The 27,033-nt window shown below is 44.8% G+C and overlaps 1 protein-coding gene across 4 annotated transcripts in view; it reads left to right on the top strand.

Annotated features, from left to right (window-relative positions):
* The window catches only part of prkcab (protein kinase C, alpha, b), a 450,914-nt gene extending 424,242 nt beyond the window's left edge, over positions 1-26,672 (top strand). For 2 of the 4 annotated variants that reach the window (XM_078225787.1, XM_078225786.1), the window contains 4 exons: positions 2,579-2,719; positions 5,140-5,169; positions 19,749-25,133; positions 25,297-26,672. In XM_078225787.1, the coding sequence (XP_078081913.1) occupies positions 2,579-2,719; positions 5,140-5,169; positions 19,749-19,913 (336 nt within the window). In that variant the 3' untranslated portion in view covers positions 19,914-25,133; positions 25,297-26,672. The remainder of the gene's footprint in view (positions 1-2,578; positions 2,720-5,139; positions 5,170-19,748; positions 25,134-25,296) is intronic. The other 2 variants (XM_078225790.1, XM_078225789.1) reach the window with 1 other exon arrangement.
* The last annotated feature ends 361 nt before the right edge of the window (positions 26,673-27,033 follow it).

Here is a 27,033-nt window from a genome sequence, read left to right as displayed (position 1 = left end):
GAGAATGTGCAAACTCCACACAGACACTGACCCAAGCCCGGAATCAAACATGGCACCCTGGCGCTGTGAGGCAGCAGTGCTAACCACTGTGCCGCCGTGCCGCAATAACTCCAGGAATTGGCCGTAAAGGAACAGTTCTTTATTGTTCAAAGTAAGGTAAAGTAAAACCACAGGCTTGTGGTGAACACACACAGATCGCAACTCGGACAATGCGACAATGGACCCACTCAGGGGCCTGCTTTATAAAAGGCTCGGTATACAAGCTCCACCTGGTAAGGTTACTACCAATCACCAGGGGGCCCATATTCAATGAGTCCTACAGGGAGGTCAATCAGTGACTTCCCCATTGCAGATCCTGGGAGTTATCACATTTACCAAACCCATCATGTGAGGCTAATATCAAGGCAAGGTGTCAGTACTCGATGAATGATACAATGCTCTATGATAGTGCTGCTTCCTCTCCACCAGCCAATATGACACTGACTTATTTTGCAACTAGTTGGAGACAAAGGGCAGGATTTTCCAGCTGCGCTCGGCCCAAACACACAAAATCTCGCCCGAGGTCAATGGACCTTTGCATGGTCATTCTGTGGCAGGCAGGACGGGCATTGTTCTGTCCAAAGGAATGAGTGTGTTACTGACAATCATTAAACAATTTCTTAGCGGCTTAGACAAATATCCTGAGAGAAAATTACATTCCCTCAAGTGGACAAATACATTCTGGACAAGTAAGCATTCACATTGCTGTTATCCGCAGTGTCATTTCATATTTGCCGAATATTGCGGAGGTTGAAATTAACACAATGAGAACCTCACATCCTCTTTCAAAAATAAACGTGTAGAATATTTTTTTTATTTTAATTTTTGTCAGATTTCTTCGGTATTTTTACTTAAAACAAGGAACGCTCAAACCCATCAGAGGAAATGACAAGTAACAAAGTGTTACTTTGCGTGAGAGTGTGAAGGAGCTGGAATAACAAACACATTTGAAAGCTAAATCACCAACAGCTAATGGATCTTCCTCTACTGATACTCATTACACTGACAGATTAAACAGAATATTCCTAACCCTTGCTTCAAACCAAGCTCCCTGATCTTCTCCCCAATCTTCTCTGTTCAAACAATGCACTTGTCATCATTAACATAATTAGCGTAGGAAGGGTTAAATACTCACGATTGGAATTCTTTGAAACAGTGTTCCATAACGGTGCAGATGTTGGCATCCTGCTGAAATGCATTTTGTGAAGTGGAACTCTGAAATTGGCCAAAACCTGGTTCCAAAAACACACACTCACTCACCAGGTACCACGCGCACACACACACACCCCCACCGCCCCCCTCAGGAATCAAACCTGGGTCCCTGGCGCTGTGAGGCAGCAGTGCTAACCACTGTGCCACCATGCCGCCTTAATTCTGCTCCCAAACAACATTCCCACATCCCAGTAGAGTCCTAGAGGTTTACAGCATGCCCTTCGGCCCAAACTGTCCATGCCACCCAGTTTTTACCACTAGGTTAGTCCCAATTGCCAAGACAAAATTGTACCCGCCTCTACTACTGCCTCTGGGAGTTCGTTCCAGACACCCACCACCCTCTGTGTGAAAAGAATTGCCCCTCTGGATCCTTTTGTATCTCTCCCCTCTCACCTTAAACCTATGCCCTCTAGTTTTAGACTCCCCTACCTCTGGGAAAAATACTTTGCAGTTTATTGACAAAATGCTGCAGCACTAGCTGTTTAACGTGAGCAAGTAGTTGTCCTTTAATGCCTCGAAGATTGGTTTTGAGGCGGGTACATTTGAGATGCGTTTGTACCTCACTATCCAATGATTTATTTTTCTCATTTACTCACGGGATCTTGGTGTCGCTGGCAAGACCAAGGTTTATTGTCTAACCGCCTTGGAGGAGGTGGTGATGGCGAGCCGCTGTCTCTGGCGATACTGTCACCGTGCTACTCTGTAGGGACACATAGAAAATAGGTGTGGGAGTAGGCCATTCGGCCCTTCAAGCCTGCACCACCATTCAGTGTGATCATGGCTGATCATGCACTCTCAGTCTCCCACTCCTGCTTTCTCTCCATACCCCTTGATCCTTTTAGCCTCAAGGGCCACGTCCACCTTCCTCTTGAACATATCTAACCAACTGGCCCCAACAGCTTTCTGTGGTAGAGAAAATAAATGATATGGAGATGCCAGCATTGGACTGGGGTGGGCACAGTAAGAAGTCTCACAACACCAGGTTAAAATCCAACAGGTTTATTTAGTATCACGAGCTTTCGGGGTGCTTCTCCTTCATCAGGTGATGAAAGCTCGTGATACCAAATAAACTTGTTGGAATTTAACCTGGTGTTGTGAGACATCTTACAGAGAAAAGAAAAGTAGATAAAAAATGATGACGGAGCAGTGTTGTGCGACCTAGAGGGGAGTTTTACATTATAGTGAATATCATGCAACAGGAATTCACTTTTGCAAAGCACTGAAGAGTTTATATATATCTCTTTCTCTCTCTCTGTCTCTTGCAAGCTATCTTTCATCACCTGATTCATTTCAGCTCAAGTTTTCTTTTAATTACTCTCCTTCACAGCTAATGACAAAACATCCAGCAAAGCGTCTTGGCTGCGGATCCGAGGGAGAGAGAGATATCCGGGATCATGCTTTCTTCCGGAGGATTGATTGGGAGAAATTGGAACTACGGGAGATACAGCCTCCCTTCAAACCAAAAGTGGTGAGTGTGCTGAAATCCAGGCCCCATTATGTCATGTGTAAGGAAACCAGGCTGGGTGTACATGAAGAAACTGCTGATTTCACATTGATGTAACATTTCCATTCAGTAAATAGTTGGGCTGAGGCAGCAGAATTTAGAATAAATAGGTCAGATACAGTACAAGGCTTCAAACATATATTTCCAGTACTACCTTTTCTAAGAGTTTTGATTTGAAGTTTGTTGTTTCCTTTAAGGGAGTCTTTTCTGAGCTACAGGAAGCCAAATAATCTTGAAACTGTAACATGAAAAGTTTATTTATTAGTCACAAGTAGGCTTACATTAGCACTGCAATGAAGTTACTGTGAAAATCCCCGAGAGAATTTAGCATGGACAATTTAGCTAACCAGCACATCTTTTGGACTGTGGGAGGAAACCCGAAGGAAGCCCACGCAGACACGGGGAGAACGTGCAGACTTCACACAGACAGTGAATGGAGGCTGGAATTGAACCCAGGTCCCTGGCGCTGTGAGGCAGCAGTGCTGACCACTGTGCCACCATACCGCCCCAGATTATTGCCAGACAGATAGCCTGCAGGATAGATGGGAAAGGCATTTGGGAATATATACCCGTGTTTAGGAAATAAAGCAAGCCAAGCTCCTGACAGACAAATGAGGAGATTCGAGCTTTCTTGAGTGATATCAGACTGGTTTCTATGTTCCTGCAGCTGGAGAGTGAGCTGTTATCAGCTTTGCTCAGTGAGATGATCTGGATTCTATCCAGGGGTGCTGTATGTTCCTTGTCAGGAGGGTTTATTTTGCAACCATACCTTCTCATGTGCAGTTAGAATGGAGCGCCTACAGTGCAGAAGAAGGCCATTCAGCCCATCAAGTCTGTACTGACTCCCCAAAAGAATGTAGTAAGGAGTCTAACAACACCAGATTAAAGTCCAACAGGTTTATTTGGTAGCAAACGCCACTAGCTTTCGGAGCGCTGCTCCTTCGTCAGGTGAGTGGGAGCAGCGCTCCAAAAGCTAGTGGCGTTTGCTACCAAATAAACCTGTTGGACTTTAACCTGGTGTTGTTAGACTCCTTACTGTGTTTACCCCAGTCCAACACCAGCATCTCCACATCATGATCCCCAAAAGAATCACAGAATCCTACAGTGCAGAAGGAGGCCATTCAGCCCATCAAGTCTGCACCAACCACAATCCCACCCAAGCCCCATTCCCATAACCCCATGCATTTACTCTATCTAGTCCCCCTGCTACTAAGGGGTAATTTAGCATGGCCAATCCACCCAAAAGAGCATCTTCCCTGGCTCTGTGAGGCAGCAGTGCTAACCACCGTGCCACCCAAAGTCACCATACATTTTTAATGTTTCCTTTCTTAAAAAAGGAAGTTTTGGACCAGTTTGGGAATAGGCACCCAGTCCGTCTCAGCATGGCAAGATATTCTGGCAGTGCTGATAACTCGCACTGGCAGCTGCCAGGGAATAACCATTTTGCTGTCTTCACTGAAGACGAGTTAGTGATACAGATATTAGTTCCTAAACTGTTGAGGAACTATTTTGCAGACTATATTTAACACAGATGAAAATCAAAACAGACAGCTGAGATTGACGGAGTGAATTGTGACGACATAGTTACTGGAGCTGCAAGCACTGCATTCTTTCAGTCCTTTGGAAGAGGATAGAGAATTTAACCATATTAAAGGTTGCAGACAGGTTGAGGAGGACAGTGAGGAATAGTTTACCCTTGTCACAGTCATAGCATCTTGGAAATGGGTCAGGAAAGAGTTGAAGGTGGAACATTATCTTGTTGGAGGAATCATATCCGTATCGGAAGAAATACGGAGTTAGGTGCCCCTGGATGACTGCGATTGGGACCGCTGCTGTCACTGAATTGCAGCAATAGGTTAGGTTCAAAAGCTCATTACAAGAGGCTCAGGTTTGCCAATGACACTAAATGAGGCAGCTCGGGAATTACTGAGCAAATGGGCAGCATATCTAAATGGGCACCTCAGCCAGTGCAGCAGTCCCTCAGTCCTGCACTGGAATATTAGATTTTGTTTTTCAGCTCCTAGAGTGGGATTTGAACCCACCATCTTTTGACTCAGGCTGGAGTGTGATTGGCTGAGCCGCGACTGACACAGGAAGGGAGCGAAGCTCGCGCAACAACATTTTAAAACAGCCTGGATTTTAGATTTAACAGGTCCATGCAGAGACAGGTGGTTGACTCAATTTGCCCAGTACTGTTTCCTGTAATGACTTCCGATTCCAGTGGGTCTATAAAAACAGGCTTTCTAATTTTAAGCACACTTGATGAAACAAGTAACTTTAGCATTCGATGAATATTCACAGTTCCAGCAACAAAGAATGGATGCACAGTGCGGTATATCAACAGTGGCTTTGTCCCAGATCTTAAATCAGTTTTCATTTTACAGAGCACCACAAACAACGCAGGCTTCATTCATGTAAGTCTGACTTCACAACTAAGGAGCATCCTAAAGGCTTTGTTCCACTAACCCTTCCGGAACAGCAGTGACATTTTTGACAGCAGTGTGATCTTGTTGTAATCACAGGGCCATTGCGTTTGTGCTTCATTTTCCTTTTCTTAACATGCTGCAAGCCAGGAGTTCAGTGTTTGTGCTGTAACACGTTTGTGTGTGTTCAAATTGCAACAAAGCACCGACACTCAGGAGCATAAGTATTAGAAATATACTTCTGCAAATGAATCTCGGGATTAAATACCACTAAAGAATCGTGTGGATATGACCGTGATCACTCAGTACTTTCTCGTTCTATCGACACTAAAAAGCAATGTTGCCGTTCTTCCATTGACCACAATGCAAAGCGAACCGAAGCATTTGGGCTTGTATTGAGTTTGCGACTAAACGGGCAATCGTATTTATCCTCACATTACAACAAATCATTGTGTGGCAGTTAGAGAACTGATCTATATTTGATCGATTCTGCTGCTGATACTTGAGTGTGCATCAAATGGAGGTATGGCAGTTTATCGCAAGAAAGGGAGGGAGAATTGTAGTCAACTGGCCTCTGTCATCCCTTAGGGCATCTAATAAAAACCAGTTAACGGGAGGGAGTGAGGAGGGAGTAGATTCTGTGTCTGCTCCTTGTCACATAATTCCATATGGACTGGGGAGGGAGGGGAGTAAACTAAGTGAAAAATAACATTATTTGGAAACATGCCTGCTTCAAAGAACAAAGAGAACAAAGAACAAAGAAAATTACAGCACAGGAACAGGCCCTTCGGCCCTCCAAGCCTGCACCGACCATGCTGCCCGACTTAACTAAAACCCCCTACCCTTCGGGGGACCATATCCCTCTATTCCCATCCTAAAAGAGTCAATAGTTATTGGGCACAGTAAGAAGTCTTGCAACACCAGGTTAAAGTCCAACAGGTTTATTTGGTATCGTGAGCTTTCAGAGTGCAGCTCCTTCAATGTTGAAGGAGCAGCGCTCTGAAAGCTCATGATCTCAAATAAACCTGTTGTACTTTAACCTGGTGTTGTGAGACTTCTTACTGTGCCCACCCCAGTCCAACACCGGCACCTCCACATAATAGTCATTGGGGTGGCGATGGCCTAGTGGTATTATTTATTGCTAGACTATTAATCCAGAGACTCAGCTAATGTTCTGGGGACCCGGGGTCGAATCCCGCCACAGCAGCTGTTGGAATTTGAATTCAATTTTAAAAATCTGGAATTAAAGAATCTACTGGTGGCCATGAAACCATTGTCGATTGTCGGAAAAACCCATCTGGTTCACTGATGCCCTTTAGGGAAGAAAGTCTGCCGTCCTTGCCCGGTCTGGCCTACATGTTACTCCAGAGCCACAGCAATGTGGTTGATCTCAACTGCCCTCCAAGGACAACTAGGGATGGGCAATAAATGCTGGCCCGGCCAGTGATGCCCATGTCCCCAAATTAATAAAAAAAATTAAATAGGTTGGCTAACAATAATCTTCATAATGCACATTTCTAAATTTAAATGATTACTTAGCTGAGTAGATGACATTCAGATGAATTCATTAAACTGTGTTTAACTGCAGATTTTTGAATTTGACTGCATACTAATGGTACCGCTTTGCTTTGTTGCATTCATTATACTAATCTGAATCTGATGTACAATGAACCAGTGAAGCATGTGTTTGTTGCAGTTTAACCATTCTGAAGATTGATATTAGTCGCACTGAATTGCTTGTTGATTTGGAGTGTGCACAATACATATTTAATATAGAAACCAGAACTAATCTGTTGAATTTATGATCATTTATGTTTCCTTGCGGCAGTCAGCGTTAGCAAGAATGGCGTTCTCTGAACTGTTAACATTCAGGGTTGGGAATGTCGAAACCGAAACATAAAGAGAAACTGAGATCGTGTTTAAAAGGTTTTGCTTCCTTGATGGCCAACAAATTAATTTGTTTGTGTGATAACAGAGCAGATGGTCCCATGTATGTGCTGAATTTTATCTGGGGCAGCAGTTGGGCATTTGCTTCAGAGTTTCTGAGTTAGAGTCGGAAAAGAACACTGCTGATTTAGAGTCATCGAGACAGGCAGCACGGAAACAGGCCCTTCGGCCCAACGCATCCATGCCAGCCATGTTTCCTAAACTGAACTAGTCCCGTTGGCCTGTGTTTGGCCCATATCCTTCTAAACCTTTCTGATTCAAATCCAAAGATCCATTTTCCAGTTATTTGATTTGATTTGATTTGATTTATTATTGTCACATGTATTAACACACAGTGAAAAGTATTGTTTCTTGCGTGCTACACAAAGCATACCATTCATAGAGAAGGAAACGAGAGAGAGCAGAATGTAGTGTTACAGTCATAGCTAGGGTGCAAAGAAAGATCAACTTAATGCGAGGTAGGTCCATTCAAAAGTCTGGTGGCAGCAGGGAAGAAGCTGTTCTTGAGTCGGTTGATACGTGACCTCAGACTTTTGTATCTTTTTCCCAACAGAAAAAGGTGGAAGAGAGAATGTCCAGGGTGAGTGAGGTGCTTAATTATGCTGACTGCTTTGCCGAGGCAGCGGGATGTGCGAACAGAGTCAATGGATGGGAGGCTGGTTTGAGTGATGGACTGGGCGATACGCCAATAGATTGGAGAAGCTGGGGGAAGGCAGGATCAGGATATTGAATTTGATGATCACCCATGATCAAAATGAATGGCAGAGCAGGCTCGAAGGGCCGAATGGCCTCCTCCTGCCTCTAGTTTCTATATTTCTATGCATTCTTCAGAGAAGAGAAGTTTGAGAGGAGATTTGATGGGGTGTTCAAAATAACAAGAGGTCTGGATACAGTAGATAGGGAACAGTTGTTCCCATTGGCCAAAGAACCAGACACAACATGAGGAAAAACTTTTTCATCCACCGAGTGGTTAGGATCTGGAATGTCGGAGACAGTGGTGGAAGCAGATTTAATCATGGCTTTCAAAAGGGAATTGGGTCATCACCTGATGAGAGAAGAATTTCAGGGCCACAAGAAAAAGTCAGGGGAGTGTGGCTAGCTCGTGGATGGTTACAGCACAGGAGGAGGCCATTCTGATTCGAATGATGAAATGAGTTGAGTAAATATCCAGTGTCGACATGACCTATCTGTGAGAACCTTTATTAATTTGGTTTGTGACTTGGAGACTGCCACTTGAGTGAGGCGGTAACCAATTGCAAACCACTGTGGAACCATGAGTGCCGTGGAGGAGCCAGGAATATGGAGTGTTTCCCACTGTGGCGGCCGGGGCCAGGTGGGGGGGTGGTTAGTGGTTGGGAAGCACGCCAAATCATCCAGCCCTGACCTCACTAATTTTGCACCCGGGTGTTTCACGCCGCACTCAGTGACTCAGTGGCAGGACGGGCCTGGGTGACGTGTGATCGGTCATTGTGTCTGGGCGCCGTATTGAAAAGACGGCCAACATCACTGAGCCACTATTGAAGAGAGAAGGTGGAGCTCCCGAAAATGAAGAGAAATGTCCGGGGGCGACTCACACTGGGAGATGCACCTCCCGAGAACAAAGATGGACCTCCCGGAAGGTTCTGAAGCCGGGAGATGGACCTCCCCAAACCCCCGATCCGTTGCTGTGGTGTTCGCTGGTCCAGGGTTTTGGGAGGCCGCCATCCCGATCTCCGGAGTCAGCACCAGGCATCGTTCAGATGAGTCCCGGCATCTGCACAACATGTTGTTCCCAACGTGTTTACGCCAGCACGGGGATAATGGGGCGGGGGGGCGGGGGGGGCAGTCCGGGTCCAGCACAGGGATAATGGGGTGGGGCGGGGGGGGGGGGGGGTGTCCGGGTCCAGCACAGGGATAATGGGGTGGGGGGGGGGGGGGGGGCGGTCCGGGTCCAGCACAGGGATAATGGGGGGGGGGGGTCCGGGTCCAGCACAGGGATAATGGGGGGGGGGGGTCCGGGTCCAGCACAGGGATAATGGGGTGGGGGGGGGTGCGGTCCGGGTCCAGCACAGGGATAATGGGGGGGGGGTCCGGGTCCAGCACAGGGATAATGGGGGGGGGGGGTCCGGGTCCAGCACAGGGATAATGGGGGGGGGGGGTCCGGGTCCAGCACAGGGATAATGAGGGGGGAGGGGGGGGGGCGGGGGGGGGGGGGGGGGGTCCGGGTCCAGCACAGGGATAATGGGGCGGGGGGTGTCCGGGTCCAGCACAGGGATTATGGGGTGGGGGGGGGGGGGGGTCCGGGTCCAGCACAGGGATAATGAGGGGGGGGGGGGGGGGGGCGGGGGGGGTCCGGGTCCAGCCTTCATCCGTATCCCAAATTAACGGGATACAAATGAGATTAACGCCAGCCTCTGGTGGGTTTTCCAGCCACCATGACGGGCACCAGCAGAGGATCCTGCTGTAAATCCATGCCGGCGAGCGACTGATTTCTGGGCCTCCTGTCATATTGTCCCACCGTGCCCGCCATCGGGAACACTGGCGGGGACTTGGGACCATTCCACCCATGGAGACAGGATTCACCACTCAATTTACCACTCATGGCTGATCTGTGTCTTTATTGCAGTGACCTGCTTTGATTTGATAACAGAGTGTCCTGGCTGAACGGAAAGCTGTCAACCTCAACATTCTCAGTTTCAATTCTCCAGCTCTGAGGAGGAGACAGAGCTCCAGCTTCTCACTGTCCTGTGTGGGAAGAATAGCTTCCTGGCCTCATCCCGGAACAACCCGTCTCTAATTTGAAGGGTTTGTCCCCTTGTTCTGGACTACCCCAACCGGAGGACTTATTTACCCACTATCTACCCTCAAACTTATTTAATCAATTTAAACATTCCAATCAGATCATTCCTTAATCTTCTCTATTCAAGAGAATAAAAAGCCTTGTCTACGCACTGGTCCGTGTCAGTTAATCTTTCTCACCATGGAATCATCCTGATGATCTGAGGCGCGGTGAGGTCCCCTGAAATATATCAAATGGGGTCGGGCCAGATCTCAGTCCAGCTTTCACAGTTGGAATCCCCGCCCTTTTGTGAGAAAGGACAACATTTCATTCACATTTTAAATATCCTTTGGTATCCCTTCAGTAGCTTTTAGCGATTCCTGTGCTTGGATGTGTAAATTTCTCCGCCCCTCCACAGTTCCGAGTTTCTCACCATTTGGAAATTATTCTGACCGGGAGTTGACGAGTTTGCTACATCGAGCTCCATCTGTTCTACCCACTTACTCACTCTGCAATGGCCCACTGCAACTTTGTCCTCCCATCTGCACTATTTAATGTGCGGGTTAGCTGGATCAGCTATGCTAAATTGCCCCTTAGTGTCACGGGGACGAGTAGGGTAAATACAGGGATAGGGTGGGATTGTTGTCAGTGCAGGCTCGATGGGCTGAATGGCCTCCTTCTGCTCTGTAGGGATTTTACTCAAGTCACATCCTGTCAATTTGAGTATATACCCATTGTCCACTCACACTCTACAACCTCCTAATCCCTTCCTTATCCAAACCAAGAGATTGGTTCCAATTCCACGTGCTCTCATTTTTGTTACTGCCAGTTTTATGTGAAACCTTGAGGAATGTCTGTTGATTGCCCAGTAAGAAGTTTAACAACACCAGGTTAAAGTCCAACAGGTTTATTTGGTAGCAAAAGCCAAATGTGTTGATTGCCCACACAGATAGAGGCCCCAGTCACTCCTCATCAACCATATTTGTTACCTCCTCAAAGATATAACTTGCTGTTCATAAATCCACACGGGCTCCTCCTGGCTAGCACACGCTTGTCTAAAAGCTCAGTCGCTCTGTCCCCCAATGATAGATATTAGTAACCTCCTCACAACTGACATCAGACTGAACAGACCTGGATAATTTCCTGGCTATATGTGAGAGTTAAAATGATCCCTGATGCAGTTCCTCGCAGTCAGTGAGATTACAGCGATCACCTGGACACACTCATTCAGGTCACAACCGTTGCTGCTGATCCATTTCTAAGTTTGAGAGCGCAGAGTTTCCTGACACATTTGGAGCGTGCCAAAAATAGAGAAGGAGTGTAATTTTCTTCCAACATCCCATCATTCACCGAGCAAAAAAACCCAGCTAAAAACGTAACTGTGGCTAAAGCTGCAAAGACACAACAGCTGCAGAGTGAAGTGACTGATAATGACTAATCTATTACTGCATCGATAGTTACCACACCTCTCACTGCTGCACGCAAGCAAATATTTTATTGTATCCTAAGAAGCACAATGTATCTAACTTGTGCTGCAATTTGAGAAGCTACAAGGACTATTTTCTTTACATAGAAACATACCAAAGGTAGGGGAGTCTAAAACTAGAGGGCATAGGTTTAAGGTGAGAGGGGAGAGATACAAAAGGATCCAAAGGGGCAATTTTTTCACACAGAGGGTGGTGAGTGTCTGGAACAAGCTGCCAGAGGTAGTAGTAGAGGTGGGTACAATTTTGTCTTTTAAAAAGCATTTAGACAGTTACATAGGTAAGATGGGTATAGAGGGATATGGGCCAAATGCGGGCAAATGGGACTAGCTTAGGGGTTTAAAAAAAAGGGCGGCATGGACAAGTTGGGCCAAAGGGCCTGTTTCCATGCTGGAAACCTCTATGACTCTATGACTCTAGAAGATAGGAGCAGGAGGAGGCCATTCAGCCCATCGAGCCTTCTCTGCCATTCATCACGATCATGGCTGATCGTCCAACTCAATAGCCTCATCCTGCTTCCTCCCCATAACCTTTGATCTCATTCGTCGCTGCTTACTCACTCCAATTACTCACTTATGATTCATTAGATTGTTAAATGAAACACACAAATATCATATTTTAAACTGTATTCTTACAAAGGCTGATACAAGGGCGGCACAGTGGTTAGCACAGCTGCCTCACAGCGCCAGGGACCCAGATTCAATTCCAGCCTCGGGTCACTGTCTGTGTGGAGTTTGCACATTCTCCCCATGTCTGCGTGGGTTCCCTCCGGGTGCTCCGGTTTCCTCCCACAGTCAAAGATGGGCGGGTTAGGTGGATTGGCTGTGCTAAATTGCCCCTTAGTGTCCCAAGATGTGTAGGTTAGGGAGATAAGTGGGATAAATGTGTGGGATTACGGGAACAGGGCAGGAAGTGGGCCTGTCGGAGAGTCGGTGCAGACTCAATGGGCCGAATGGTCTCATCTGCACTGTAAGGATTCTATGATAAGATTGTATTCACTCTGTCATTTTATTTTTACTTTTAATTTTTATTAAGATGCAGACAAGGTGCATTAAAGGCAGGAAACTGACCTCCGGACTCTGATTTCCTACCTTCTGCTATATTGCCAGCTAGGAACCAGATCAATGTATCTGCTCATTAATATCATTTTCATCTCAATCTTTGTACTGTTTGCCTCTTTGAACTGAGTGAATCACAGACTAAAGGATAGATCAGTGAAATGCTTCGCTTTTGTACAGATGGCATCCCAGCAAGTCCTTGTTTACCTCAGAATAGCCCCCTCGATGTTACTAAAGCTTTGCCCCGCGACCTGTTAGAAAGGCCTGTTCCATGAATAATGCCCACAGTCTGTGCACAATTGCACATTGTTAGAGGTTTTCAGATATGAAACCAGCGTTATATTTGTTCACATATAAAAACCTAATCTCAGCAGGTCTGACAGCATCTGCAGAGAGAAAAAAGCCAACATTTCTTAGAATCCTTACAGTGCAGAAGGAGGCCATTCAGCCCATCGAGCCTGCACCAACACTATTCCCACCCAAGCCCTATCCCCATAATCCCACGCATTTACCCTAGCTAGTCCCCCTGACACTAAGGGGCAATTTATCATGGCCAATCAACCTAACCCGCGCATCTTTGGACTTTGGGAGGAAACCGGAGCACCCGGAGGAAACCCACGCGGACACGGGGAGAACATGCAAACTCTACACAGACGGTGATCCAAGGCTGGAATTGAACCTGATCCCTGGCACTGTGAGGCAGCAGTGCTAACCATTGCGCCGCCCTTGTTTCAAGTCTGGATGATCATTCGTCAAAGTGGAAAAATAGAAGTGAGAATGAAAAGTGATAAAAGTGGAAGAATGAGATGAAAAGAAGAAATGAAATAAAATAAATGGAAATGGGGTGAAGGTTGGATCACTGTCTGTTAGCACTGCTGCCTCACAGCGCTAGGGACCCGGGTTCAATTCCTGCCTTGGGTCACTGTCTGTGTGGAGTTTGCACATTCTCCCCGTGTCTGTGTGGGTTTCCTCCAGGTGCGGGTTAAGTAAAGCAAAGTTTATTTATTAATCACAAGTAAGGCTTGCATTAACACTGTAATGAAGTTACTGTGAAATTCCCCTAGTTGCCTCACTCCAGAGCCTGTTCAGGTCAACGCACCTAACCAGCACGTCTTTCGGACTGTGGGAGGAAACCGGAACATCCGGAGGAAACCCACGCAGACACGGGAGAACATGAAAACTCCACACAGACAGTGAACCAAGCCGGGAATCGAACCTGGGACCCGAGCGCTGTGAGGCAGTTGTGCTAACCACTGTGCCGGGTTAGGTTGATTGGCCATGCTAAATTAACCCTAGTGTCAGAGGGATTAGCGGCGTAAATATGTGGAGTTACGGGGATAGCGCCTGGGTGGGATTGTGGTTGGTGCAGACTCGATGGGCCGAATGGCCTTCTTATGCATTGGAGGGATTCTATAAAGAAACAACGTGGCTGCCAGCTGTCTCCTTCAGTAAATCACAGCCTTGGTTTCTGGACACAATGAAAGGAATCTGCCACAGCTGTATTGTTTAGTTCCTCGCTTTCTCATTCTGTGATATTGCGATCTGCATTCTCTGTGGTGTTTCTGTTTTTTCTCTGGAGAATGGGTTGGAAGTCACAGGAACAGTGATTGAACTATTCTTTGAGTGGCAGCCACACTGGAATCACCAAGGGGAATCCAGCCTGAAAATAAATTGCTGCTTTCACCGAAAAGCAGCAGTTCCTGAACTGTGACTTAACAAGAATAAATAGAAGTAGCTATTTTCTTCACAGGATGCTTGTGAATGGGACATCGAATTCATAACCAAGATCCCTCTCCACTATCCCCACCTCCGTTCTTACCTCTCCCTCATTCACATCACGGTTTCATGTGGATACGTGTGAGGTTATCCATTTTGGCCAAAAAAATAGAAAGGCAAATTATTATCTAAATGGAAAGCAGATTCAAAATGCATCCGGGCAGAGGGATCTGGGTGTCACGGTGGGCGGCACGATGGCACAATGGTTAGCACTGCTACCTCATTGTGCCAGGGACCTGGGTTCAATTCCCGGCTTGGGTCACTGTCTGTGCGGAGTCTGCACGTTCTCCCTGTGTCTGCGTGGATTTCCTCCGGGTGCTCCGGTTTCCTCCCACAGTCCAAAAGACGCGCCAGTTAGGTGCATTGGCCGTGTTAAATTCTCCCTCAGTTTACCCGAGCAGGCACCGGAGTGTGGCGACTAGGGGATTTTCACAGTAACTTCAATTGCAGTGTTAATGTAAGCCTACTTGTGACACTAATAAATAAGTCTTTGTTCATGAATCGCAGGAAGTCAGTGTCCAGGTGCAGCATGTAATAAAAAAAGCAAATGGGATGTCGGCATTTATTGCAAAGAGATTAGAGTATAAAAGTAAAGTGTTGTTGCAATTGTACAGGGTGTTGGTGAGACCGCATCTGGAGTATTGTGCCCAGTTTTGGTCTCCTTATTTGAGAAAGGATGTGATGGTATTGGGGACAGTTCAGAGGCGGTTCCCCAGATTGATTGATTGACGTGTGAGGAGAGTTTAAACAGTTTGGGTTTATACTCGCTGGAGGTTAGAAGGATGAGAGGGGATCTGATCAAGGTATATAAAATTTTAAAAGGATTGATAGAGTAAATTTAGTCCAAATGTTTCTCCTTTCGGGCAATCTCGAACAAGAGGTCACAGGTATAGGTTGAGAGGCGGTAGATTTAAAACTGAGATAAGGAGGAACTACTTTTTGCAGAGGGTGGTGAATTTGTGGAACTCGCTGCCCCATGGCGCGGTGGAGTCTGAATCATTGAATGGTTTCAAGAAGGAGATAGATATATTTCTGATTTAACAAACGGGTTAAAGTGATAGTAGGGGATTTTAATTTTCCACATATAGATTGGGACTGTTAAAGGTCTAGACGGGTCAGAGTTTGTAAAATGTGTTCAGGAAAATTTTCTAATATATCGAGGTACCAACTAGGCAGGATGCAATATTAGATCTCCTATTAGGAAACGAGTTAGGACAAGTGACGGAAGTGTGGGTAGGGGAACACTTTGGTTCCAGTGATCATAACGCCATTAGTTTCAACTTGATCATGGATAAAGATAGATCTGGTCCTCGGGTTGAGGTTCTAAACTGGAAAAAGGCCAAATTTGAAGAAACGAGAAAGGATCCAAAAAGAGTGGATTGGGACAGGCTGTTCTCTGGCAAGGATGTGAATGGTAAGTGGGAGGTCTTCAAAGGAGAAATTTTGAGAGTGCAGGGTTTATATGTTCCTGTCAGGATTAAGGGCAAAGTGAATAAGAGTAAGGAACTTTGGTTCTCGAGGGATATTGGAACTCTGATAAAGAAGAAGAGAGAGATGTATGACATGTATAGGCAACATGTTGAAGAGTATAAAAAGTGCAAGAAACTACTTAAGAAAGAAATCAGGAGGGCTAAAAGAAGACATGAGGTTGCTTTGGCAGACAAGGTGAAGGATAATCCTAAGAGCTTCTACAGGTGTATTAAGAGCAAAAGGATAGTAAGGGATAAAATTGGTCCTCTTGAAGATCAGAGTGGTCAGCTATGTATGGAACCAAAAGAAATGGGGGAGATATTAAATGGGTTTTTTGCATTCGCATTTCCTAAGGAAACTGGCATGGAGTCTGTGGAAATAAGGCAAACAAGTAGGGAGGTCATGGAAGCTATACAGACTAAAGGTGCTTGCTGTCTTGTGGCAAATCAGAGTAGATAAATCCCCAGGACCGGACAGGGTATTCCCTCGGACCTTGAAGGAGGCTAGTGTTGAAATTGCAGGGGCCCTGGCAGATATATTTAAAATATCGGTATCCACGGGTGAGGTGCCGTATGATTGGAGGATAGCTCATGTTGTTCTGTTGTTTAAAAAAGGCTCAAAAAGTAATGCGGGAAATTATAGGCCGGTAAGTTTGACGTCAGTAGTAGGTAAATTATTGGAAGGAGTATTAAGAGATAGGATCTACAAATATTTGGATAAACAGGGACTTATTAGGGAGAGTCAACATGGCTTTGTGCATGGTAGGTCATGTTTAACCAATCTATTAGAGTTTTTCGAGGAGGTTACCAGGAAAGTGGATGAAGGGAAGGCAGTGGATGTTGTCTACATGGACTTCAGTAAGGCCTTTGACAAGGTCCCGCATGGGAGGTTAGTCAGGAAGGTTCAGTCGCTAGGTATACATGGAGACAATTGGATTAGACACTGGCTCAATGGAAGAAGCCAGAGAGTGGTTGTGGAGGATTGCTTCTCTGAGTGGAGGCCTGTGACTAGTGATGTGCCACAGGGATCAGTGCTGGGTCCATTGTTGTTTGTTTGTCATCTATATCAATGATCTGGATGATAATGTGGTAAATTGGATCAGCAAGTTTGCTGATGATGCAAAGATTGGAGGTGTAGTGGACAGTGAGGAAGGTTTTCAAAGCTTGCAGAGGGATTTGGACCAGCTAGAAAAATGGGCTGAAAAATGGCAGATGGAGTTTAATGCAGACAAATGTGAGGTATTGCACTTTGGAAGGACAAACCAAGTAGAACATACAAGGTAAATGGTAAGACACTGAAGAGTGCAGTAGAACAGAGGGATCTGGGAATACAGATACATAATTCCCTAAAAGTGGCGTCACAGGTAGATAGGGTCGTAAAGAGTGCTTTTGGTACATTGGCCTTTATAAATCAAAGTATTGAGTATAGGAGTTGGAATGTTATGGTGAGGTTGTATAAGACATTGGTGAGGCCGAATTTAGAGTATTGTGTGCAGTTTTGGTCACCTAATTACAGGAAGGATATTAATAAGGTTGAAAGAGTGCAGAGAAGGTTTACAAGGATGTTGCCGGGACTTGAGAAACTGAGTTACAGAGAAAGGTTGAATTGGTTAGGACTTTATTCCCTGGAGTGTAGAAGAATGAGGGGAGATTTGATAGAGGTGCATAAAATTATGATGGGTATAGATAGAGTGAATGCAAGCAGGCTTTTTCCACTGAGGCTAGGGGAGAAAATAACTAGAGGACATGGGTTAAGGGTGAGGGGGGGAAAAGTTTAAAGGGAATATTAGGGGGGGGCTTCTTCACACAGAGAGTGGTGGGAGTGTGGAATGAGCTGCCAGATGAGGTGGTGAATGCGGGCTCACTTTTAACATTTAAGAAAAACTTGGACAGGTACATGGATGAGAGGGGTGTGGAGGGATATGGTCCAGGTGCAGGTCAGTGGGACTAGGCACAAAAATGGTTCGGCACAGGCAAGAAGAGCCAGAAAGCCTGTTTCTGTGCTGTAATGTTCTATGGTTCTATGGATATGGAGAACAGGTGGGGAGGTGGATTTGAGACCAGGGAGAGATCAGCCCTGATCTGATTGAATGGCGGAGCAGGTTCGATGGGCTGAATTTGCCGACTTCTGCTCCTAATTCCTATGTTCCTATCATGTTACCTCCAAGGCAACATTCACCTGAGGTCCAAGACTTCCATAATTGCTCTGTCCACCTCCTGTCTGGCACCAAATTATGCCCCTTATCAGAATTGTTCTCACCAATCTGCACATTGTCGAATTCAAAATCCTTTTGATTTTAAATACCTTGGAGGCCTTGCTGTAACCAATCTCCACACCCTGTGTGTTTTTAATGCTGGCCTCCTTTGCATCTCTCTTGTATCAACACAATATTCAATTGATGCAACATCACAGACAACCTGTACACTGATTTCTAGATTACTCTTCCCAAATCTCTCAGTGCCTCTCACCTTCTGAAGCATTTTCAAAGCCCAACTCTTCAATTATGCCTACAGCGCCTCCTCTGAACTTCATCTACTGCTTGGTATTCGATTCATCTCTTTAAAGCACCCGAGACATGAATTACATTCAATATGTATATAAATACCTTCTGATGTTGAAATGGCTGAATATTGCATCCATAAAACACAGATAGGTTTATACTCCAGAGTACAATTTAACGGACCGTAGCCTGTTGGAAGATTGTAAAGATCAGTTTAACCTCTAATTCTAGGTATCAGCAACAGAGTAAGAAGACAAAAGAATGTAAAGACCATCTTGCCTTCCCAGTATCTGATTTCATTCTAGCACAATATAATTATGGATTGTTCTGATAATTAAATGTCTAATCAGCATTTATCCAGCTTTCTCTCAAATTTGCGAATAGGATTACTCCCCAACCCGCCAGTCATCTGTTCTATCCATTCTGCACTTCCACATAAAATAATTCAATCTAATTTGTGATTTCGTCCTCCCTCATCTAAGTTTTGAGGTTATGCTCTCTTGTAAAGTATGTCATAATTTAAATATATTTTCTTGTATCTTGTCTATATTTGAATCCAGTGATGAATGGTGGCATTAGCTCCACTTGGCTCCAGGAGTGAGCACGGTGGCACAGTGGTTAGCAATGCTGCCTCACAGCGCCGGAGACCCCAGTTCAATTCCAGCCTTGCGTCAGTGACTGTGTGGAGTTTACACATTTTGCCCATGTCTGCGTGGGTTTCCTCCGGGTGCTCCAGTTTTCTCCCACAGCCTAAAGGTGTGCAGGTTAGGTGGATTGGCCATGCTAAATTGCCCCTTAGTGTCCCAAGATGTGTACGGTAAGGGGATTAGTGTTTATTTATTTAATAAATTTATTTATTAGGCTTACATTCACACTGCTAAAAAAATCTGGAATTAAGAATCTACTGATGACCGTGAAACCATTGTCGATTGTCGGAAAAACCCATCTGGTTCACTAATGTCCTTTAGGGAAGGAAATCTGCCGTCCTTACCCGGTCTGGCCTACATGTGACTCCAGAGCCACAGCAATGTGGTTGACTCTAAGCTGCTCTCGGGCAACTAGGGATGGGCAATAAATGCTGGCCCAGCCAGCGACGCCCATGTCCCACAAATGAATAAATAAAATGAAATTACTGTGAAAATCCGCTAGTCGCCACACTGTGGCGCCTGTTCGGGTACACTGAAGGAGAATTTAGCACGGCCAATGAACCTAATCAGTACATCTTTCGAACTGTGGGAGGAAATCGGAGCACCCGGAGGAAACCCACACAGACACAGGGGGAATGTGCAAACTCCACACAGACAGTGACCCAAGCCAGGAATTGAACCCGGGTCCCTGGTGCTGCGAGACAGCAGTGCTCACCACAGTGCCACCATGCTGCCCCAAGGGGTAAAGTAAATATGACAGGACAGGTGACAGGACTTGGGTAAGGTACTCTGTTGGAGAGTCGCTGCAGCCTCGATGGGCCGAATGGCCTTCTACTACACTGTAGGGATTCTATGATTGCTGGTAGATTTTCACTAAGGCATCACTTACGTCCACTCAATAAACACCCTGACTTGTTTCTCTCTCCGCAGTGTGGCAGAAGTGCCGAAAACTTTGACAAGTTCTTCACACGAGGCCAACCAGTGTTAACACCACCCGACCAGCTGGTCATAGCTAACATCGACCAGGCAGAGTTTGAAGGATTCTCATTTGTAAACCAAGAATTTCTTCATCCCACTTTAACCAACGTTGTATGAAACTGAGAATGAAACAGAGAAGCATCTTGAGTAGTAAATGGGCCTTTGTTTAAAATGTCTATAATCAATGATTAATTTTACAGGATTAAAATGTTCAGTAAAGGTTAAGGAACAAGCACTTTTAACTTTTAGAAAAAAAATTAATGTACTTTAAGAAGATATATTGACAATTTTAAAGTCCAGCTTTAAACCAGTCTAATATAATTATGAATTGTTCTGATAATTAAAAGGACAGAAAGATTTTTAAGAATGAATTCTCCTCTGCTGGATTCTAATACTTTTTTAACTATTGAGATACAAATTGCAATACACATTTGGCCCCCAAGGGACCAGTTCGTTTTGCCTTGTCTTCCCAAAAAGTCAAAGCTAGTTAATAATCTCGGCTGCGAAAGTAACCGTCTCTCCAAAAGTGTCATAGATATAATACGTTTGAGCAAATCAAAATTTGTATCTCAAAGACATTCTCCACCTGTAATTTGCACTAATGTAGAGACCTGATATTTCCATTTGGATTACAGAACAAGGGATCTGAATGTCTTTTGGCGAGAAATAGTTGCAAGGGGAGCAGAGGAGAAACAAGAAGTCGATCAAATAATTTAGGTATTTTAACACGTTCTAGAGATCACTCGTCCAGAGTCGCCACTGAGAGGATGTAATACATTTTCTCACGTGGATCACAAAGTGAATTTAGCACGTTCTTGTTCAGAGACACAGAAAACTCAATCTATTGCACATGATAAACTATCAGTGCTGGAGACCATTCTACTAATTTTATATTAAACTACAGAGAATGCTGTGCTACACTTGTCTAGCGCATATCTCGTTACTAGTTTATTGTGTGGAATGGACTTTTATTTCTTAGAAATAGCAATGTTCGGCTTTCAGCAAAGCTTTGGCTTTGTTCAAAGCTTCCTTTCCACCTGTTACCGGAGCACTAACTTCACACAAACAGCATTTGGCAAATTGTCTTTTTTTTTTGTTAAATCTGCAAATGTAATTATGTAAATTGCGTCACTAAAATAGAATCCAGTCACGAGTGACATTTTTGAGAAAAATTCCGTGGCACTTCTCATGACAGTCCTATCAGATCGTAACTGCAAGCTTTTTCGAAATTTTCAAAGACCTATTGCAATTTTTAAACTAAGGCACAGGAAAGTATTTCTTTTTTTCTTTTTAAAGACATTTGCTTGTACTATTACAAATTAGCCGATAAAGGAAAATACAATTTTCAAAAAGATTAAACTTCTTGATGTATTGTTTAGCTCCTGTACTTACCACTACAGTAAACAGAACTATTTTGGTCAAACTTGCTTTATTTTTCTTAAGGTTGAACAGTAAATGCTGATTCTTAAAGAGCCACAGTAAGTCCATGTGTGCACCTCTGCTCAGTTACAACCTGGGAACGAGTTCTGATCATCTTTTGCCTTGATTTTGGAAACAGTAATTTAGTGACTTACTATTCTGCCTTTAAGAAATGCATGTCATAATACAATTAGCATGTTGTCAATAGGTGCCGTATGGAACAACATTAAGAAAGCACGTATGTTTGGTTGTTGGTCTAAACAGTGTTTGCCATATCCAAGTTTAAAAAGTGCACCATTTACAATTTATAATTACAATTGAAAATGGCAAGTTTTGTTTTTAAATCACATCCCGTGTGTGTTGGGCTGATTGATATTTACACTCCTTTGTACAAATCTTCATATCACACAACTCAAAGCCTGATCCTGCCAATTCACTGAAGATACAGGCCAGAATTCCCTGGCTGTTCACGCATGCCCACCCCCCTTCCCAACTGCTCCTCCCCCCCCCCCCCCCGCCGCTGCCAGCGAGAACGGAGAATTCGGCACTCAGCCAAATCTCCGGTCACTGCAGCGGAGCCGGATAATCCCTGCCGCAAGTAAGGCCGGAGAATCCAGCCCGTAGTAAATGGATCTATGCACCCCAGCCCATTGTTAGTTGGAACATCCATATTTAAAGCAAGCATTAACTGATGCTAAATGCCAGAATTTTAGATGAATTAAAAAAAAATGATTGAAATACGCGTCTTGCCTAATATAGACTTTAAACACCGCCGTATTTTACAACAACCTCGTGGACCAAACTTTTTACTCATTGAGTTTATACCTAGTGAGCTTGAATATGAATATTTACTGAAGCTGCGGTAGTAAGGAGGGAATATGCTTGTAAATTAAATGCTAATATATATTTTTTAAAAGTATAATTTTCTGTTATTTAAAATTGGGGGAAAAAAAGTTCAAGATTAATCAGATATCTGATCTCTCTCATCTATCCCAAAACTATTTCAAAAGGCAGTCTCTCCACGGCGAGTAGGATTAGCATTAACATTGACCTGGTTATTTAGTGATGAACGGAATGGTGAAACTATCACTGAGGCAGTAACTTGAGAAGCCGTTAACTCCCGTAGGTGAAGAAAAGTGAATAAGCACAAACAAAGCTGAAATATCATGGTAGCATTCATTCTAACCCCTTACGTAGTTTCAATCAGTAAGCACTCCAAAGAACAAAGAAAAGTACCGCGCAGGAACAGGCCCTTCGGCCCTCCAAGCCTGTGCCGATCATGATGCCCTAACTAAACTTAAAAAAAACCTTCTGTCCTTACTCGGTCCGTATCCCTCTATTCCCTCCCTATTCATGGACCCATCCAGATGCCTCTTAAATGTTGCTAATGTGCCTGCTTCCACCACCACCTCTGGCAGCGCGTTTCAGGCACTCACCACTCTCTGCGTGAAAAACTTCCCCCCCGTACATCTCCCTTAAACTTTCCCCCTCTCACCTTGAACCTGCGCCCCCTTGTAATTGACACTTCCGCCCTTGGAAAAAGCTTCTGACTATCCACCCTCTCTATGCCTGTCAGAATTTTGTAGACCTGTATCAGGTCTCCCCTCAGCCTCCATTTTTCCAGTGAAAACAATCCTAGTTTATTCAACCTCTCCTCGATAGGCAATACCCTCGAGACCAGGCAGCATCTGGTGAACCTTCTTTGCATTCTGTCCAAAGCTCCCACGTCCTATATCTATCTCTCTTCCAAAATGATATCAGGTTATTGCGGTTCAAACAACTGCTTCTCCAAACAAATAAAGTATAGGGTGGCACGGTGGCACAGTGGTTAGGACTGCTGCCTCACAGCACCAGGGACCCGGGTTCAATTCCAGCATCGGGTCACTGTCTGTGTGGAGTTTGAACGTTCTCCCCGCGTCTGCGTGTGTTTCCTCCGGGTGCTCCGGTTTCCTCCCATAGTCAAAGATGTGCGGGTTTAGGTTGATTAGCCATGCTAAATTGACCCTTAGTTTCAGGGGGATTAGTGGGTAAAATACTTGGGGTAACGGGGATAGGGCCTGGGTGGGATTGTTGTCGGTGCAGGTTGGATGGGCCGAATGGCCTCCTGCACTGTGGGGATTCAATGATTCAAAGTAAGAATGGCTGTTCATGTTTTCTGTGAAAGGGTTGAACTTTGAAAAGGAATACAGATAGTGAGACTTACCTAAACAACCCCTCCATCACTGAGCAGAATGTGAGTCAGCATCATCTGCTCTGATATACGCTGCTGAACAAAATATGTATCCAGGTAAACATTCCAAATAAGCCCTCAACCACTCAACTATCCACATTCACCTGTATTGCTCCATCTTATCACACTTTTATAAGTGTTCTTTAAACATAAACTTTTCAATTAATTTATAGATTATATGTTTGAAGAATATAACTTGCATTTCCAGGTGATAATTCAACTATGTGGTTTATATGTTTTCATAAACTTGCTCGAGCTTTGCCCTGTCAGATTATACTCAGTGAACCTTCTTGTCAAACTTCTGCCTTGTAACAGCCCTGCCCAGCTCATTCTACCCGATTGATTTAAGTGGCTGTAGATTTCACATCACCACCTTATTAACGCCATTAACAGTGGTTATCACTGCTGCCTCCCAGCGCCGGGGACCCGGGTTCAATTCTGGCCTCAGGTCACTGTCTGTGTGGAGTTTGCACATTCTCCCCGTGTCTGCGTGGGTTTCCTCTGGGTGCTCCGGTTTCCTCCCACACTCGAAACATCTGCAGGTTAGGTTGATTGGCCGTGCTAAAATTGACCCTAATGTCAGGGGGATTAGCAGAGTAAATATCAGGGGTTATGGGAATAGGGCCGAGTGGGATTGTGTTCGGTGCAGACTCGATGGGCTGAATGGCCTCCTTCTGCACTGTAGGGATTCTATGATTCTATAAAAATCATGCTAAGCTGTGACTCCAGTGGGGTACATAGAGAAAGGTCAAAGCAAATTACCGCGCATGCTGGAATCTGAAACAAAAACAGAAGATGCCAGAAAATCTCAGCAGGCCTGACAACGTCTGCGGAGAGATAAGGCACTTTACAGCCTCCCAGACTTAACAATGAGTTCAACAGCTGCAGACCATGAACTCCCTCCTCCACCGTCACCCCATTTCCATCAACTTATTATGTTATTTTCATTTCTTCCATGGCTTTATCAAATCTCGCTTTCCATCTTTTTTCCCTTACCACTGCCTCCCCTCCTCCCCCTCCACCCCACGAGGGCCATCTGTCTGAGGCTGTTCTTTGTCACTCTACTTACCTTTGTTGTGCCATTGACAAATTCTGATCTCTTAATGTGCCGCTCTTAGCACCCTTCTTAGCCATAATCTCCACCATTTACATTCCCTTTGTCTATGATATCTTTGTCAATCTCTCTGGTCTCCATCTACCCCCAGCCCTCTATCCAGCCCCCATGGCACGCACCTCCACAACCCCCCCCCCAAACAGTATAAATCTCAAACTATTTCCAATTGTTTTCACCTCTGATGAAGAGTCATCCAGACTCAAAATTGTGTTCTTTAAGTTTATTTATTAGTCACAAGTAGGCTTACATTAACACTGCAATGAAGTTACTGTGAAAATCCCCTAGCCACCACACTCCGGCGCCTGTTCGGGTACACGGAGGGAGAATTTAGCACGGCCAATTCACCCTAACCAGCACGTCTTTGGACTGTGGGAGTAAACCAGAGCACCCGGAGCAAACCCACGCAGACATGGGGAGCACGTGCAGACTCCGCACAGACAGTGACCCCAAGCCGGGAATCGAACCCGGGTCCCTGGCACCGTGAGGCAGCAGTGTTAACCACTGTGCCACCGTGCCGCTTCTCTCAGACCTGCTGAGATTCTCCAGCATTTACTGTTTTTGTCTGAGTACTGATGTGGAGATGCCGGCGTTGGACTGGGGTAAACACAGTAAGAAGTTTAACAACACCAGGTTAAAGTCCAACAGGTTTATTTGGTAGGTGTGGCTTTTGCTACCAAATAAACCTGTTGGACTTTAACCTGGTGTTGTTAAACTTCTTACTTTGTCTGAGTACACAGGGACACAGGAATACATTATCCACAGGCAAGTAAGCAGAGCCGTGCATTTTACACGTAATTGTTACACAGATCAATCATGCAGATTATTTAAAATGAACGGTGCACCAACCTAGTTACCAAGATTGAAAGAGAGGAGGAGAGTCGGGAGAGATGATCAATTTTTCTGAATATTTCAGGAAGTCCAGGAGTTTGTATTTTGATATAATTCTGCATAAAGCGTAGAGATTTTAGCATCTTGAAGTGGTTGAGTTTCTCTGCAAATGATTTATTAAACGTTTCATAGAATTTATTGTGGGCATTTGTGTCCAGTAGCGAAACTCGTGTTTTCTTTTCTTGTTTTCACACTGTCGGGGTGAATAAACATCTACATGTATAGAATTCCCCTGTGTTTTTAAAAATATGAATGTTCACAAAGAACACTGACATCAAGATTCTTAAACCATCCATACATCTTTGTTCAAAACCTGAAAACGAGTCATATTTGCAGAAACGGGAAATGACGGTTACAAAACTGTAAAAAAACTGCAGATGCTGGAATCGGAAACAAAAACAGAAAATGCTGGAAAATCTCAGCAGGTCTGACAGCATCTGTGGAGAGGGAATAGAGACAATGTTTCGAGTCTGGATGATCCTTTGTCGGACTTGTCTCCGACGAAGGGTCATCCAGACCTGAAACGTTGGCTCTATTCTCTCTCTCTCCACAGACGCTGTCAGACCTGCTGAGATTTTCCAGCGTTTTCTGTTTTTTGTGTTGCTGTAACTCACCGGACTGTTGCAAAACTTTCAGGGAGTTCTGGCTAGACTTAGCTGCTGAATCTGAACAGCGCAGTTGCTGCATTGGCTGCGGGAGTCATTTACACTGCAGAAAGCCCCAATATATCGTGCACCACAGTTAACCTGCAGATCTTTTACTGCAGAGATCAGTGACGTGATTCCATCTTATTCCAAGTCATATTATTGTTTACAGACCTCGTAAAATGACAGGTGAATCATTTGACAAGGATGGTATGCCCATATAAACCAAAAAGAAATCTATTCACAACACTTCTAACCATTTTGAAGGCGTTGCTTCAAGTTTCTGATTTGCAATGCCAGAAGTCCTATTCTCCTCCTTTATCATAAGCAGTGATATTATTTTCTTTTCCATTTCACTCTATACAGTTAGGAATAGTAGCAAGCCGGCAAAGGAATAGGTGCAGAGGTCACAATATTCAATTAGAAGTTGGTAGGAGATGGTGTACTATTAAAGCATAATGTTTTCTTTTTTCTATTATATATAAGCAACTTGCTTTCCTGAAATTGTTTTGCATGGTATTGTTTGTTATATGTTAATTGTAGTTTGACAATGTGTAAAAAATAAACAAAGTGGCTGTCAACTATGTCTTCCTTGAGTTCAATGTACTCGTGCAGTGATTTCCTTGTCCAAAGAAGCTGGAAGTTACTGGGTTACCCAGTGTCAGCGCTGACCAGGGCACAAGATTCGTTTGTGAACTTAATAATTTCAGTGCAGAGAGCCTCACGACCAAACCACATCAGGATCTCCATGAATGGCTGTTCACTAATGGTGGCACAGTGGGTTAGCACTGCTGCCTCACAGCGCCAGGGAGCCGGGTTCAATTCCAGGCTTGGGGTCACTGTCTGTGTAGAGTTTGCACGTTCTCCCCGTGTCTGCGTGGGTTTCCTCTGGGTGCTCCGGTTTCCTCCCACACTCCAAAGGTGTGCAGCTTAGGTGCATTG

The sequence above is a fragment of the Mustelus asterias genome, chromosome 12 (assembly GCF_964213995.1).
Source record: "Mustelus asterias chromosome 12, sMusAst1.hap1.1, whole genome shotgun sequence".
Lineage (NCBI taxonomy): Eukaryota > Metazoa > Chordata > Chondrichthyes > Carcharhiniformes > Triakidae > Mustelus > Mustelus asterias.
The sequence above is the reverse complement of the archived record's forward strand: the minus strand, read 5'-3'. Positions and strand labels throughout refer to the sequence as shown.